This window comes from Lynx canadensis, chromosome E1 (genome assembly GCF_007474595.2).
Source record: "Lynx canadensis isolate LIC74 chromosome E1, mLynCan4.pri.v2, whole genome shotgun sequence".
In the NCBI taxonomy this organism is placed as follows: Eukaryota; Metazoa; Chordata; class Mammalia; order Carnivora; family Felidae; genus Lynx; species Lynx canadensis.
In genome coordinates this window covers 8,759,131-8,775,327 of record NC_044316.2, presented here as the reverse complement: position 1 = coordinate 8,775,327, position 16,197 = coordinate 8,759,131, and the positions used below count along the sequence as shown (strand labels likewise).

General features: G+C 46.7%; 1 protein-coding gene across 5 annotated transcripts in view; it reads left to right on the top strand.

Annotated features, from left to right (window-relative positions):
• Positions 1-16,197, top strand: part of LOC115500471 (Golgi apparatus membrane protein TVP23 homolog B) — a 58,137-nt gene that overhangs the window by 2,555 nt on the left and 39,385 nt on the right. For 3 of the 5 annotated variants that reach the window (XM_030294901.2, XM_030294902.1, XM_030294904.1), the window contains exons 2-6: positions 3,269-3,351; positions 5,059-5,203; positions 9,146-9,256; positions 11,847-11,936; positions 13,128-13,259. In XM_030294901.2, the coding sequence (XP_030150761.1) occupies positions 3,269-3,351; positions 5,059-5,203; positions 9,146-9,256; positions 11,847-11,936; positions 13,128-13,259 (561 nt within the window). The remainder of the gene's footprint in view (positions 1-3,268; positions 3,352-5,058; positions 5,204-9,145; positions 9,257-11,846; positions 11,937-13,127; positions 13,260-16,197) is intronic. The other 2 variants (XM_032591232.1, XM_030294905.1) reach the window with 1 other exon arrangement.

Genomic DNA, 16,197 nt, shown 5'->3' with positions numbered 1-16,197 from the left:
CTCTCTCTGCTCCTACCCCATTTGCACTCTCTCAAAAAAGAAACATTAAAAAAAAAAAAAAAAGAAAGAAATACAGTAGTCTCTGTGGTTTTCATCCTCCTTGTGAGCAGCATTTGATACGGTTGATCTGACCCTCCTCCTGGAAGCACTTTCTTCCCCTGCCTTCCCGGACACCACCCCCCTGGTTCAGCTCCTAGGCCTCAGCACATCCTCTCCAGCCCCCACTGCTTACTCCTTCTCATCTTTCTGACCCCTAAATATTGGGAGTGCCCAAGCGTCTGTCTTTGGTGCTTTCGTTTTTAGCTGCTCCGGACAAAAACTTTGGAATCTTCCTTAACCCCTTTTCTCTTACGCCCACGTTCAGCCCGTCAGCAAATCCTGTCATTTCCACTCTAAGACGTATTTGGAATCTGGATGTTTTTCGCCACCTCCACTGCCTCCTCCGGAGACCAAGCCATTGCTTCTTGGCACAAAGCTTCACAGCTTTGTGCCTTTGTCTTTCCCCTCCTTCTCCCAGCTTCTCCATACAGTGGCCAGAATTTTCATTTAACACCTAAATCGGAACATTCTAGAAGATGCTAGTGGTTCCCCTTCTCAGTTTTTTAAAAAAGTCTTAGTATCAGCATCTTCAGGTTAAAGGTCCAAAACCAAACTCTTTTTCTTTTTTAAATTTTTTAATGTTTATTTATTTATTTGGGGAGAGACAGAATGTAAGCAGGCAAGAGGCAGAGAGAGAGGGAGACACAGAATCGGAAGCAGGCTCCCGGCTCCGAGTTGTCAGCACAGAACCTGATGTGGGGCTCGAACTCACTGACCGGGAGATCATGACCTGAGCCGAGCTTCGAAGCTGAACCGACTGAGCCACCCAGGCGCCCCAAACTTAGTGTCTTAATAGAAATTTATCTTATAGTTCCAGGTCAGAAGTCAAAAATGAGTCAAGGGCTAAGGAGGCACCAGGATACTCTTCCCCTCTCAAACTCCTTAATTCAAAAATCTGTTTGCAAAAATCTGTTTGCTAAAAATTTACGTATTTACAGATTCCAAGCATTAGCACCAGGAAGTCTGGCAGGACTGAGAGGAGGCATTATCAGTCCACCACAGTTCAAGAAGGGGGTGCGGCCCGAGATAAGGTCTTCGAGGTGGGCGGGGCCAGGTGGTGATGGTTCTGATGGGTAGTCCATTTTTATGAAGTCAAAGCCCTCTGGGTGTTAAGTAGGGAGATGATACGTATGAGAGGTCACCCCATCTGCTGGATATAGATTGGATTGTTGGGATCAAGGAGAAGTGTCAGCTTTTCAGACCCTAGCATCATATTGTGGATCTCAGTCTTGGCTGTACATTATTGTCATCCGAGGGGCTTTAAAAAAATCCAGATGCCCAGACCACACCCCAGACCACCTTGGGGTGGGGATCAGGTATCAGGTTTCTTTTTCTTTTTCTTTTTCTTTTTCTTTTTCTTTTTCTTTTTCTTTTTCTTTTTCTTTTTCATTTTCTTTTTCTTTTTCTCTTCTCTTCTCTTTTCTCTTTTCTCTTCTTTTCTCTTCTCTTCTCTTCTTTCCCTTTCCCCTTCCTTCCTTCCTTCCTTCCTTCCTTCCTTCCTTCCTTCCTTCCTTCCATCTTTCTGTCTGCCTTTCTTTGTGTCTTTCTGTCTTGTACCCAAGGCAGTTTCAACCTGTGAGCCAAGGTTGAGAACCACTGGTCTCAGATCTGAGTCTATTTTCCTCTTAAAACCTTAGCTCCCATTCTGCTTCTCTCACTGTTCTCTTACTCCGTGGACCCCTACATAGACCTTGTGTGTTTCTACTCTCTGCCTTTGAAAATATACCTAGTCAAGGGACTGGAGTGAGCAGGAGGCCTTGCTCTGTCGGCACCTAGCACATAAGCTCTCCTCTGGAGCCCTTTGGTAGGAAAGATTCGCTTCCTCCTCTGTGCTCCCGTTTGCACTCCTGTTTCTCCTGGCTCAGATCACAGTCTGCAGTTGCCTCCTTTGTTCATCCGCTCCCGCCTTCAAGAAATATTGTGCCGCCTGGCCGGGTGCTATGTGGTACACCGGGACTTACTACAACGCAGTGACAGTCCTTGCCCCCAGGAGCTTAGTGTCTAGATGGAGGTGGTCCTTGGAGAGCTGTAGTAAGATTGTCGGGCAGGCGGGGATTGGAAATGGGAAGCCTGGGGATTTCAGGGCAAGTTTCTCAGCTCTTTCGGTATTGTAGCTGAAATTTCCCAGGTGGATTTGGTGTTGCCTGAGGACTTGCTGTGTAGGGGATGGAGAAGGGAAGAGCTTTCTGGGTGGAGAAAAGATGTGAAAGGCAGGCACATGGGAGCCCCTGGTGTTTTCTGAGAACACGTAGCGTAGCAGTAGAACTGTATCCAGGGAGCGTCGGAAGGGAAGGAGGGGATCGGGTGGAGGAGGTGAGTTTTACCTTCTGCCTGGAGGAGCACCGCTGAGAATGATTTGCGAGGGGAAGGACCCAGTGTGACTGTCCTGTGAGGAAGATTGCCCTGTGGGTGATGAGGGGCTGGAGTCCGGCAGGGAGGAGGTGAAGGCAGGTGGGTGGTGGGTGGCTGGCGCCAGGCAAGGGGTGAGAGCAGGTTCGTCGTGGTTGCGGCTGAGGCTGGGCTGAGGCCGCAGCATCGGTCGAGGTGTGAGCCACCCTGAGGGTCCGAGGCCGAGAGAGGGAGAAAGGCTGTGCGTCGAGGGCGGAAGACAGAAGGGGAGGTCCCGGCTTAGGGTTTTTGAAACCTCTTTCCAGCAACAGATGACCCCTGAAGAAGTTCATATGCTGACCGGAGAGGTCCCAGAGGAAGACCTAAGATACAAGAGAGTGTAAATAAAGGGGAAATTGATGGAGGAGGCAGGAAAGGAAGAGATTCCGAGCCCCATGGCTGGTTTCACGTTGGATAAACAGAGACTAGTGAGAAGGGGTCGGGGAAACAGGGGTGCAGGCAGATGATTTCGTGAAGGAGCCAAAAGCATGGAGTTTGTCCCCGGGGGTCCCTGCTGGTGACGGAGCCCCTGAGCGCAGCCGCAGCCGTGGGAAGTTTACAGGAGTGTCGTTGGCCCCCCATGGTTTGTCCCAGGGCTCAGCAGCGGGGTAGCGATGGCTCGTTGCCAGCCGACGGGGGTGCCCTTTCGCTAGGTTGTGAATTCCCGATGTCCGGGACCGTGTCTGTCTTTGCTTTCCATTTTGGCGTGGTGCCTTCTATGTAGGAGACACGCAAGTACTGAGTTTCCTCTTGCTTCACGGATATTTAATTTTCCTGCTAGGACAGTAATGATGACACCGAGGATGTCTCCCTGTTTGATGCGGAAGAGGAGACCACTAACAGACCAAAAAAATCCAAAATCAGGTAAGAGGGTGAGTCGTCGGAGTTGGGTTCTGTGTGTCGACGGGTGCTGGCCGGTGGCATTCAAGGCAGAGCGGTTGTCACGAACTTGTGCGCAGCGGCCACCTGGCAGTTTGAGCTCTGGTCTGGGGCACAGACGACAGTTCAGATTTGCTGTGGGAGTTTACTCAGTGCCGCGTCTTCACGTCTGCGAAGCCGATTTTGTGAACCCTCGTGTGTTTACTTCCACCACTTGTTTACCAAGAGTGCATCGTTCCTTTAGACCCTGTGCGTGTTGCATTCGGATTGATTGTGCAGATTTCAGAATCGGATCTTTTGTCGATAACACGAACACGTCAAGCCAAACAGACTTCGATTCCAAATTCAGGTCCCTGTCAAGAGATTGGCTTACTGCGGTTGACTCCCACCTGACCTTTGAGAAGATGATGCTGAGTGAGAGACGGCAGTCACAAAAGACCACTTGTATGCTTTCATTTATACGAAATGCCCAGAATAGGCAAATCTGTAGAGACGATAGTACGTTAGCGGTTGTCTGTGGCTGGAGAGAGAGGTGGGGTTGGGGCGGATGAGGAGGGACTGCCCGTGGGTCCCGAGTTTGTTTTGGGGTAATGAGAAAGTTCCAAAGGTGAGCGCGTGGTTCTGTGAATATACCAAAAAACTGTTGGGGCCTACATTTTAAATAGACGAATTGTGGGGTATGTGGATTATACCTCAATAAAGCTGTTAAAACCAAAAGTCTGCCTGAGAGCTACTTTGCCTTAAAGCCAGAAGTGATTTCTGAAGGCCTAGGAGTTCTGTTGTATTTTTATTCATTTTAATTTCTAACTAATTTCTGTGCCCAGCATGGGGCTCGAACTCGGGACCCCGAAGTCAAGAGTCGCGTGGTCTACTGACTCTGCCAGCCAGGCACCCTGGAATTAGTTTTTTATGTGACAGTAATTTCTTTTTTAATAAAAAAAATTTTTTTTAATGTTTGTTTATTTCTGAGAGAGAGAGAGAGAGAGCGCGCGTGCGCGCGCGTGGGGGAGGGGCAGAGAGAAAGGGAGACACAGAATCCGAAGCAGGCTCCAGGCTCCGAGCTGTCAGCACAGAACCCAGTGTGGGGCTCGAACTCATGAACCGTGAGATCATGACCTGAGCCGAAGTTGGATGCTCAACCGACTGAGCCACCCAGGCGCCCCATCTTCTTAAATTTTTTTTAACGTTTTGAGAGACAGAGAAAGAGCATGATCAGGGGAGGGGCAGAGAGAGAGAGGGAGACACAGAATCCGAAGCAGGCTCCAGGCTCTGAGCTGTCAGCATAGAGCCCGGCGCAGGGCTCGAACCCACGAACCGTGAGATCATGACCCGAGCCAAAGTCGGACGCTCAACCGCCTGAGCCACCCAGGCGCCCCGCCCCATATGACAAAATAGTTTTTAATCCTGAGAGTATAGTTTCCTGAATTCTCCAAGCTTGGCAGAGTGGCTCAAATATTTTGTGAAAGTTCAAGTCCTACTTGCATACGGTATTTTCTGTGGCAGCAGGGCCCGGTCAGATAATGGGACTTAATGTAAAAATAGAGGAGGCCATTTGCTTTTTCCTCAGAGTCGTCTCTTGTTTTGACCAAACCCCGGCTGGTGGCTGCTGTGGCGGAAGGCGTCGTTCATCTGTGTCCGCAGCCCCTGTGCTGAAGCGTAATTGCCTTTCTTTCACTGTGTTTTGATTTTCAGACACCCGGTGGCGTCATTTTTCCATTTGTTCTTTCGAGTCAGTGCCATCGTCGTCTATCTGCTCTGTGAGTTGTTCAGCAGCAGCTTTATTGCCTGTATGGTGACAATTATCTTGTTGTTGTCATGTGACTTTTGGGCAGTCAAGGTAGGTCTGATTGTTTTCTCATTTTAACGTTGTATTTGATGTGATGAGACTGAACGATGTATGAACCGTGGGGGGAGAATGACCCTTAGCATCTTGGATTTGTTTTCATTTATATCTTTCTGTCACCGCAGGCGTCCCGTGTGTTAAGGTCTATCATCAGATCACATGTAGGTTATTACACTACTACTGATTTATCTGTGCCTTATGTCAGCCTCCATCAGCTTTAAAATTAAACAAAGAAGCAAAATGTGATCGCAGCCACAGGTCCTGTATACTGTTTCTAATTCATATCAGTTGTTTTGCTTCAGGGTGTGCTGTGTACGATATCTAGATAAGAGCCCAGGAGAGAGCATGCACACATTCTTGAGGAGCGTGCCCGCCATTCACAAAGGCCCCTATGCGTGTCCCAGGGCGGTGTTTCTCCACCAGGACCAGTTTTGTTCCCCAGAGGACGACTGTCCATGTCCGAAGACAGTTTTGGTTGTCACAGCTGGGGTTGGGGAGGTGTTTTGCTGACATCCAGTGGGTAGAGGCCGTGGATGCTGCTAACGTCCTAAGGTGCACAGGATAGCCCCCTACAACGAAAAATTTTCTGACCCCAGATGTCAGTAGTGCAGAGGTTGAGAAACCCTGCTAGAAGGGATAAGAGGGAGTAAGAAATGGTTTTAAACTCAAAGGCAACTGTAAGTAGAGGGATGGGTGGATAGACAGATAGACACCTAGATAGATGGACGCGTGATAAGGTAACTGTAGTAAAATATTAAATACAGACTCTAGTGGTAGGCATTTGGGTGCTCACTATAAAATGTGACTTTGCTGTGTGTTTGGAAATTTTCAGAGTCAAATGGTGGGGGAAAAAAATCAAAGGTTTAAAAAAAAAAAAAAAGCTAATTTTGGAATTTCCGAGACGTGTGTATTGATTCGGAGGCCAGTAAGATGTTACAAGTCTATTCCCAGCCACCAACCCAACCATTTTTTTAGACCTTTCAGTTCTCCCACCAGAAATGGCTGGCTCGGTGGTCGCCAGTTTCCATAGGCCACAAAATGCTGAGAATGGGGATTATAAAGGTCTCTCTTTTTCTTTTTAAAGTTTCTTTATTAATTTTGAGAGAGACAGAAGGAGTGCGCTCCAGGTGGGGAGGGGCAGAGAGAGAGGGAGAGAGAGGATCTCTGAGCTGAAATCGAGTCAGAGGCTGAACCAACTGAGCTACCCAGGCATCCCCATAAAGGTCTCTTTTATTTAGGCTTTTTTATTTTTTATTTATTTTTTTTATTACTGTCTTTGGCTTGTATTTCTTTGAATTTCTTCTGTTGCTTTACGCTCTGCACTGTTTACTGTATCCCGGTCACAATTTTGTTTTGAGGCATGTTTCTTTTTGTTGTTCATGTAATGTCTGTTTAGCCTGATAGAACAACAGCCTTCGGTCAGTTCTTCCTGGTCATTTCCAAATTCTTATAATTAAATCCTTCTGGGTTTAGGGTTTTAAAAACCCAGTGCCAAAAAGTGTATTTTCTGATAAAGATTTTGTTTTTCTTCTTCTTTTTTTTTTTTTTTAAAGCAAGGACTTAAAAAATGTCACTCTTTTATCTGTGGCAGAATTACTTTCACAGATGTCCAAACCACTGAGATATAAAGCAAATTAATTTTAACAGTAAATGTAATTTGATTAAACTTTTAAAAAAAAAATTTTTTTTTTAATGTTTATTTATTTTTGAGACAGAGAGACAGAGCATGAACGGGGGAGGGTCAGAGAGACAGGGAGACACAGAATCTGAAACAGGCTCCAGGCTCTGAGCGGTCAGCACAGAGCCCGATGTGGGGCTCGAACTCACGGACCGCGAGATCGTGACCTGAGCCGAAGTCGGACGCTTAACCGACTGAGCCACCCAGGCGCCCCTAAACTCTTTTTTTTTTTTTAATGTTTATTTATTTTTGAGAGAGAGAGAGTGCGAGTGGGGAGGTGTGGAGGGAGAGGGAGACACAGAGTCCCAAACAGGCTCCAGGCTCTGAGCCGTCAGCACAGAGCCCAATGCGGGGCTCGAACTCACAGACTGCGAGATCATGACCTGAGCCAAAGTCGGACGCTCAACTGACTGAGCCCCCCAAGGAGCCCCTCTTTTTGAAGATGACAGTTTGAAGATTGGGTCAGACATCAAGAGCCCAGCCGAAAGATCTAACTAAAATGGCAACAGTAGAAGAAGTAAAAGGCAAAGATAATATCCGACCAATTTAAACAAGAAGAAACCTGGCAGTATAATCTTATCAGACAAAATAGAGAGTAAGACAGCACTCAAGGGAATAAGAAAGGGCCTCTTATGAATGACAGTGAGGACCAGTCACGGAATGGCGTCCCTTCAAACCGGGTGCAGGGAAGAACTATTAGAAGCATTAGGGGAAGATGCACAAAACGTCGTGACAGGAGTCAAACAAAGTGCTTGCCGTCTCTGGCGGATCACAGCGACACAAAATAAATAAGGTCTGAAAGATCGAAATGAAATGGCAGTTCAGCTTACTAGCGATACCGTGGAACTTTGTACATACAGAGGACCTCTTCCTGTTCAGTCCCTGTGGAACGTTTACAGAAGTTGGTTAAGCGTCACAGTGAAGAAAACCCAGATAAATGCCCCAGAGCAGCTCTATTTTCTAGCCCGGTACAATAAAGCTAAGAATTCATTAAAGAGAATGGTTTTCCAAATCAGAATTACAAGTAAAAGCCAACCTGCTGAGATACCTTGGCTTTAAACAGGAAATAAAGACTGTAAATACAGATTATTTATACCCTAATGACGATGATCACATACACTGAAGCTTTCAGAACGTGTCTAATGCTGAACTCGGAGGAAAAACATAGGCAGAAGGCTTTTATCGTTAGAGGGCCAGAAGCTTCCAAAACAATAAGCCAGAGAGAAATTAGGAAAATAACCTAATGATCAAATCAGAAAAGAACAGGACAATGGGAAAAGAGTTTGAAAATATTCCAAGAGGCGTTGTTTGAAAATCGCCAATAAAAGAGGCCCCCGACTGTCCTCCGTCTTCAGGGACAGCTCTCCTTTTTCCTTAGTCTTTCAGTGTTAGCGTTTCTACAATGTGAATTTTGGTCTGAAGGCTCTTCTTTTCTTTTTTTTATTTAAAAAAAAATTTTTTTTTAATGTTTTATTTATTTTTGAGAAAGAGAGAGACAGAGCATGAACGGGGGAGGGTCAGAGAGAGAGGGAGACACAGAATCGGAAGCAGGCTCCAGGCTCTGAGCCATCAGCCCAGAGCCCGACGCGGGGCTCGAACTCACAGACTGCTAGATCGTGACCTGAGCTGAAGTCGGCCGCTTAACCGACTGAGCCACCCAGGCGCCCCTCTTTTCTTTTTTTTAAACATTTAAAAAAATTTTTTTAAATTTATTTTGAGAGAGAAAGTGAGTGAGCATGAGCGGGGGAGGGGCAGAGAGAGAGAGAGAGGGAGAGAGAGAATCCCAAGCAGGCTCTGCACCGTCAGTGCAGAGCCCGACGTGGGGCTCAGTGTCATGAACCGTAAGATCACAACCTGAGCCAAGATCAAGAGTCGGACGCTTAACTGTGACACCCAAGGCAGCCCTCAAATCACTGTTTTTTTTTTTGTTTTTTTTTTTAATGTTTACTTATTTTTGAGAGAGAGAGAGAGTGCAAGCGGGGAAGGGGCAGAGATAGAGGAGGGCAGAGGATCTGAAGTGGTCTCCATGCTGACAGCAGAGAGCCTGACGCACGGCTCCAACTCAAGAACCGTGAGATCATGACCTGAGCTGAAACCCAAGAGGTGGTCACTCAACCAACTGAGCCTCCCAGGCACCTCGCAAATCACTGCTTTTTAACTTGAGCGAACCAGATACATATGAATTGCCTTATTCCTACTCCATTTCCAGTCAGTCACCCCAAATCCCATAAATTGATTGATTTTACTTTTTTCCCAAGGGCTCTGTGCTACTGATCTTTCTGGAATGTTGCTTTCATTCCCGAATCACCTTAACACCCGGATTCCTAACCTTTTTGTGCCATGGAACCCTTTCACAGTCTCATGAAGTTGTGAGCTCATTTATTTATTTATATTTATTTATTTATTCATTTAAGTAATCTCTACACCCAGTGTGGGACTCGAACTCACAACCCTGAAATCAAGAGTCACACGCTCTGTGGAGTGAGCCAACCAGGCGCCCCTGTGAACGCTTTTCAGTACGTGAGGGAAAATACATAAGATTTCAAAGGAAGTCACGTACATTGAAATATAATGGAAATGTTAAAAAGGCAAATTTCTGATTTTACAATACATGCTTCTTTTGGAATGTCTAGTTACTTTCAAAGCGGTGGCGAGCATAAAAGCTATACTGTGGTGTCTGCAGGTTTTTATTGGTCCAAGTCACGGGTACTGCTGCTTCTACCGTGGTTTGTTGTCTGCACTCATAATTTAAAGATAAACTAAACTTCAGAAGTTAGTGAAAATAAAGATACAACTTTTTCCTCCCCCAAGTTTCACAGAACCCCTGAATCTGTTAGTGGGCACCCCTGATTAAACATCTTCTGCATTGGGGTGCCTGGACGGCTCAGTCGGTGAGCATCTGACTCTTGGTCTCTGCTCACGTCATGATCTGGTTGTGTGGGTTCAAGTCCCTGGTTGGGCTGTGCGCTGAAAGTGCGGAGCCTGCTTGGGAGTCTCTCTCTCCCTCCCTCCCTCCCTCCCTCCCTCCCTCCCTCTCTTTCCCTCTCTCTCTCTCCCTCTCTCTCTCTCTGCCCCTCCCCCCCCCCACTTGCTGCCTCTGTCCGTCTCTCACAGTCAATAAATAAACCTTAAAAAATATTCTCCTGCATTAGGGATTCCTACTTATCCTTTAAATTTTATTCCCAATGTTGATTCCTCAAGGGAGGCCATTTCTGACTCCCAGACTAGATCAGATTTCTGTTTGACTGTTACGGCAACCTACACTCCTCCCCCACCGCCTCTCCCTTGCCCTTCCCTTCCCACGGGTGGTGGTGGTGGCACATTCGTGTGCTGGTTGACTGCCTCTCTTCCCCATGACACTTGCAGCTGGGATAGTACCTCATAGTAGGTGCTCAGTAAACATCAGTGGCGTAAATAAACCTTGAGAAAGCTATCAAAGTCATTGGTCGTAATTTGTTACATTAGTAAGAGGAAAAGAGCTTGGTACGTTTGAGGTGCTGAATGAGGATTAGTGCCTATAACCTCTGTCTTAACTTAGTCGATGTGGGCTGCTATAAGAATACCATAGACTGGGTGGCTTATAAACAGTAGGAACTTCTTTTTCCGATTCTAGGGGCTGGAAGTCCGAGATCAGGTTGTCAGGATGGTCAGCTTGTGGTGAGGGCCTTCTTCTGGGTTCTGGACTGCCACTTTCTCATTTTATCTTCACATGGCAGAGCAGAGAGAGGAAGTAAACTCTCCTGACTCTTAAGAGGGTACTGATCCCATTCGCGAACGCTCCATCCTATGACCTCATCGCATCCTGATCGCCCACAAAGGCCCGACCTCCTAATACCATCACATGGGGGTGGGGTAAGAGTTTCAACGTATGGGTTTGGCGGGGGCGGGGCACAAACCTTCCGTCCAGAACCACCATTTTTAGAGACGCACAGTTATGTGGAGCTGCACTCAGGATATGTAGGGAAAAGGTAGTCTCAGTAACTAAAGAGCACGGGGCTTAGGAACACGTTAGGGAATTAGACAGAGGGCACAAGTTCATGACAAAAAAGAGAAGGGTAATTTTTTTTTTTTTTAATGCTTATTTTTGAGAGCCAGAGCATGAGCGGGGGAGGGGCAGAGAGAGAGGGAGACCTAGAATCCAAAGCAGGTTCCAGGCTCTGAGCTGTCAGCACAGAATCCGACGGGCTCAAACTCACAAACTGCGAGATTATGACCTGAGCCAAAGTCGGACCCTTAAATGAGCCACCCAGGCACCCCAAGAATGTCTTTATTCTTTTTTTTTTTAATGTTTATTTATTTTTGACAGAGACAGACAGAGCATGAGTGGGGGAGGGGCAGAGAGAGAGGAGACACAGAATCCAAAGCAGGTTCCAGGCTCTGAGCTGTCAGCACAGAGCCTGATGCGGGGCTCGAACTCACCAACCATGAGGCCATGACCTGAGCCGAAGTCGGATGCTTAACCGACTGAGCCACCCAGGCACCCCGAGAAGGGTCATGTTTATGGACACGCCCACCCTGTCACCTCCACCCCTGCGGGTCCTGCCATTGCATTTCCTGTATTGTTTTGTTCAGGCCTGGTATGTGGTGGTCTTTGTTAACTGGATATTGTGGAGGTAAAGCCCACGATTTTTTTGGTTGGTGATGTGTCAACGCCAGGATGTGGTCTCGTAGGCCTTTAAATGACGCTTTTTAAAATTTTTTTTTTTTTCAACGTTTATTTATTTTTGGGACAGAGAGAGACAGAGCATGAACGGGGGAGGGGCAGAGAGAGAGGGAGACACAGAATCGGAAACAGGCTCCAGGCTCTGAGCCATCAGCCCAGAGCCTGACGCGGGGCTCGAACTCACGGACCGCGAGATCGTGACCTGGCTGAAGTCGGACGCCCAACCGACTGTGCCACCGAGGCACCCCTAAATGACACTTTTTAAAAACGCTTGTGTCTGTATTCTTCTTTCTCAGAATGTCACAGGTAGACTCATGGTTGGTCTGCGTTGGTGGAATCACATAGACGAAGATGGAAAAAGCCATTGGGTGTTTGAGTCCAGGAAGGTAAACTGCCCTTTTTATTTTTCAAAGTGTCATTCAGTAAGTTACATGTAGATCACACTTGCATGTTGAAGGCCAAAGCGTTCAGGACTGGAAGTGCTACCCCACATTGCTCGGCACGTCAGCACTAAACCAGACGGCCTCCCGAAACTTAGCTGCGTTTTTCTGTCTAGTTGAGATTGGAAGAAAGGCATGTATGGGAAAGAAGCCTCTGAGACAGGAGGTTGGGTCAGAGTTTGTGCTGTGTGGTAAGCCGCCCATCACGGGCTGCTGATAAAGCATCTCTGAGGACCCACCACGTTGCGTTGCTTCGCCTGGTACCTCCGGGGATTTCTTCCTGTTAGGAGAGAACTGCTTCCAATAGCTTGTTCTGTCCTTGTCCCCATGGTCCACTGCCCCGTGTGCGCAGGAACAAGAAAAAGAAGGATTACAAGTGGATAGAAAATCTGAATTGATCAGAGCCGTCTCTCCTTTAAGCCTCTGCCTTCAGGAGCCCCAGGGGACGCTGATCTGTTTTGGGTTAGCCTGCTCATCTGGGGTGAACATTCAGGTTCCCCTGGAAATCGGCTTGAGAGGCAGAGGACAGAATTCTTGGAGACGCTACTAATTACATTGTTGGCCTGATGCTCGGAAGGACCTCGACAAGGACCACTTGCAAGGAAGCAGTGTTGTGCTTAGTGAGCCCGTACTCCTTATATCAAAAATCCACCGTGGAGGCAAGTCAAACAAGAAAGTTAAACTTTCTGGGGATTGCTGAAACACTGTGGTCATCGTCCAGAATCCCTTGATTCCATTTCTTTCTCTGGACCCCTGACCAGGATGACTAGCCTTGATTTTCTTGATCCTTACCTCCTAAGGTGTGATTCCAAACTTCCTTATGAATAAACAGTGTTAGGTGCAGTGAGAATTGAACAGAAGTCCATCACAAGCAACGTTTTCTGTGTTGGGTCATGACAGACTGTCCACTCGGCCCTGAAGGTACCAAATTCTTGAGTTAAAGCATATTTAAGCCAGTTCTTAAGATTAAATCGTGGTGGGTCCACTAACTGTCCTTTGGGGGGTTCTAACTTGGGACTTGGGTCATTTGTATTAATTTATTTGACTTTTAGGTTATGGTGTTTGTCATTAAAAATGTTAAGCTTTTTACTGGTAAATACCACAGTATTGGTTATTAAACTCATGTTCTTTTTTTAGGATTCTGCTCAAGAGAGTAAAACTGTTTCCGAAGCCGAATCGAGAATCTTTTGGTTAGGACTTATTGCCTGTCCGGTGCTGTGGGTGATATTTGCCTTCAGTGCGCTGTTCTCCTTCAGAGTGAAGTGGCTGGTGAGTGTCAGTGTAGACGTACCGATTGATTCATCAGGATGTCTGACGGACGATCACAGTATGCGGCCATCGGTGTTAGCATTGGGGACCTCACTCTCTTGAATAGACTGCTTCATCGCCAATTTCCCAAGTCCGGTGTCCCAACTCTGCTTTTCTCTGAGAACCGGAGAGCAGGATCCTCTCAAAGTTCCCATTTCACCAATTCCCCAAGTGCCTAGCAGGATTTTGACTTCACCCACCTGGTACAGAGGTTACCATACATTGATCACATTATTATCTTGTTGGATGGGGATGTTCAATAAACTCCAGACAAACACGTTTAGCGTAGTTTGGAACTAACACAGTGATCCTCTCTGAGAATATCAGTCGGTCATTTGTTCCGGTCGTCCATTGCTTATATCGTAAATCTTCCCAGAATGTAACGTCTTAAAACAAGAGGCATCTTGGGATCTCACAGTTTCTGGTTCAGGAAGTTGGAGAGAGCTTGTCTGGGAGGTTGTGGGCTGGGCTCCATGCGGTTGCAGTCAGTGGCTGGGGCGGCTGGAGGCCGGTAAGGCATCTCCTTTCTGTGAGGTCCGGTGGCTTCTCCACGTTGTGCTCCCGAAGGGCCAGCTGGGGTTTCCTCTCGGCATGGTGGCTTCGTGACAGTGAGACTGCTTCCTTGGAGGGTCACAGCTCCAACTGGGAGCGTTCTGCTCAGAAGCTGAATTGCCTTCTACAACTGTGTTAGTTTGCTGCAGCTGTCCCGATGGAGTGCTGCATTCTGGGAGGCTTAAACAACAGAACTTTATTTTCTCACAGTCCTGGAGGCTAGAAGACCCAGACCAAGATGTTGGCAGGGTTGATTTCTTCTTTCCGAGGCCTCCCTCCCTGGCTTGTGGATGGCCGTCTCTTCCTGCTTTCTTCCACGTGGTCTTTCCTCTGCGTGTCTGTGTCCTAATCTCCTCTTTTTACAAGGACGCCGGTCATACCGGACGAGGGTACCCCCCCCTCCCCACCCCCCAGTGACTTCATTTTACCTTAATCAGCTCTTTAAAAACCATGTCTCCAAATGCAGTGACATTCCGAGGTACTGGGTTAGGACTTCGACATTAGAATTTGGGGGAGACACAGTTCAGGCAATGGCAGCAATCAAGGCCCAGACGTTATCACTTTTGCCACTTCTCCACTGCAGTGGAATGGGAATTAAGCTTGATAGCTTGATGAGGGGGATCAAGAGGTTCTAGAAGAGCATATGGGATATTGTTGTATCATCTTTGGAAAATATAACCTATCACTTGATCTAAACTGTGAGTCTTGTTTTCATAGGTGAGTTTATCTCAGTATTTTTTTAATGATTTTTTTAAGTTTATTTATTTATTTTGAGAGAGAGAGAGAGAGAGAGAGAGAGAGGGACAGAGAGAGTCCCAAGCAGGCTCTGCACTGTCAGCACAGGCCCGATGCAGGGCTTGAACCCACCAACCGTGAGATCATGACCTGAGCTGAAATCAAGAGTCAGATGCTTAACCGACTGAGCCACCCAGGCGCCCCTCACTTAACATTTATCGATATCAGGTATAGTTTGGCCTTAATTATGTTTTTTCCTCACATTTTTAATATTTTCTTGTGTCTGTTTTGCTACATAGGCTCTTTTTTCTTTGCGTATGCACATACATACTTGTCTTTTTGGGATTTGGAAGGTTTATGGTGTGTTTTTGGCGTTTCTAGTAGTTCTCTGTTACTTTAGACCTTTGTTTCATCTGCTCTTTCATGGATTAGGAAACCTGTACCGGTTCCCTGCTATGAAGGACGGTGCAGTTAACAGCCCTGCTTCCTCCCCCTCCTCCCTGCTTCCGCCTTTGGATTTCTGCGGCTTATAGACTTAACTTTAGTTGTTTTTGTTTTTTTTTTTTTTAATTTTTTTTTCAACGTTTTTATTTATTTTTGGGATAGAGAGAGACAGAGCATGAACGGGGGAGGGGCAGAGAGAGAGGGAGACACAGAATCGGAAACAGGCTCCAGGCTCTGAGCCATCAGCCCAGAGCCCGACTCGGGGCTCGAACTCACAGACCGTGAGATCGTGACCTGGCTGAAGTCGGACGCTTATAAGCCCGTGTCTTGACCTCGAGAGTCTGTTGGAAAGGAAATGAGATAAACCCTCCTCTGTGCCTCCTGTGGTTTCTTCCCTTCCTGTATTGCCTGAGTTTTGTTTGCTGGGGTATTCATTTTGTTGTCAAGGTTCCTGACAGTCACCCTTGGAAACCTTTCTTACCGGTTGTTCAGTCTTTGATCTGTTTTTAAATACATTGATTCAGTTCTTTTAACTGCAGTTTTTCCTTTTACCCCCTGGTTGGCTAAATTTTATGGCTGGGTATTTTTTTTTTCCCCAAAAAACTTGCAGGTGTTACTTTCCTTTTGCCGTGTCGTGTTTGAGGATGTAAGCCCGTTGACTTCATTCTTGATCGATGACTTGGCTGGGTTAATATCCTTAGGTCCCAGGTTCTTTCTCTTAGCCTTTAGAAGACGTTACATTATCATCTTTCCTCTCCTCTCCTCTCCTCTCCTCTCCTCTCCTCTCCTCTCTTTTCTTTTTTTCTTTTTCTTTTTCTTTTTCTTTTTCTTTTCTCTTCTCTTCTTTTCTTTTCTTTTTTTTTTTTTTTTTTCTTTTCTTTTCTCTTCTCTTCTCTTCTCTTCTCTTCTCTTCTTTTCTTTTCTTCCTTTCCTTTTGAGGGGTGGGAGGGGAGAGAGAGAGAGAGAGAGAGAGAGAGAGAGAAGCAGGACTCACTTGAAGCAGGGCTTGTGCTCATCCGAAGGGGGACTCGTGCCCACCCGATGTAGGACTCAAACTCATGAGCTGTAAGATCATAACCTGAGCGGAAGTCAGATGCTTCACAGCTGACCACCCAGGCACCCCTACATTATCATTTTCTTATATTGAATATTGCAGAGAAATCTGAGG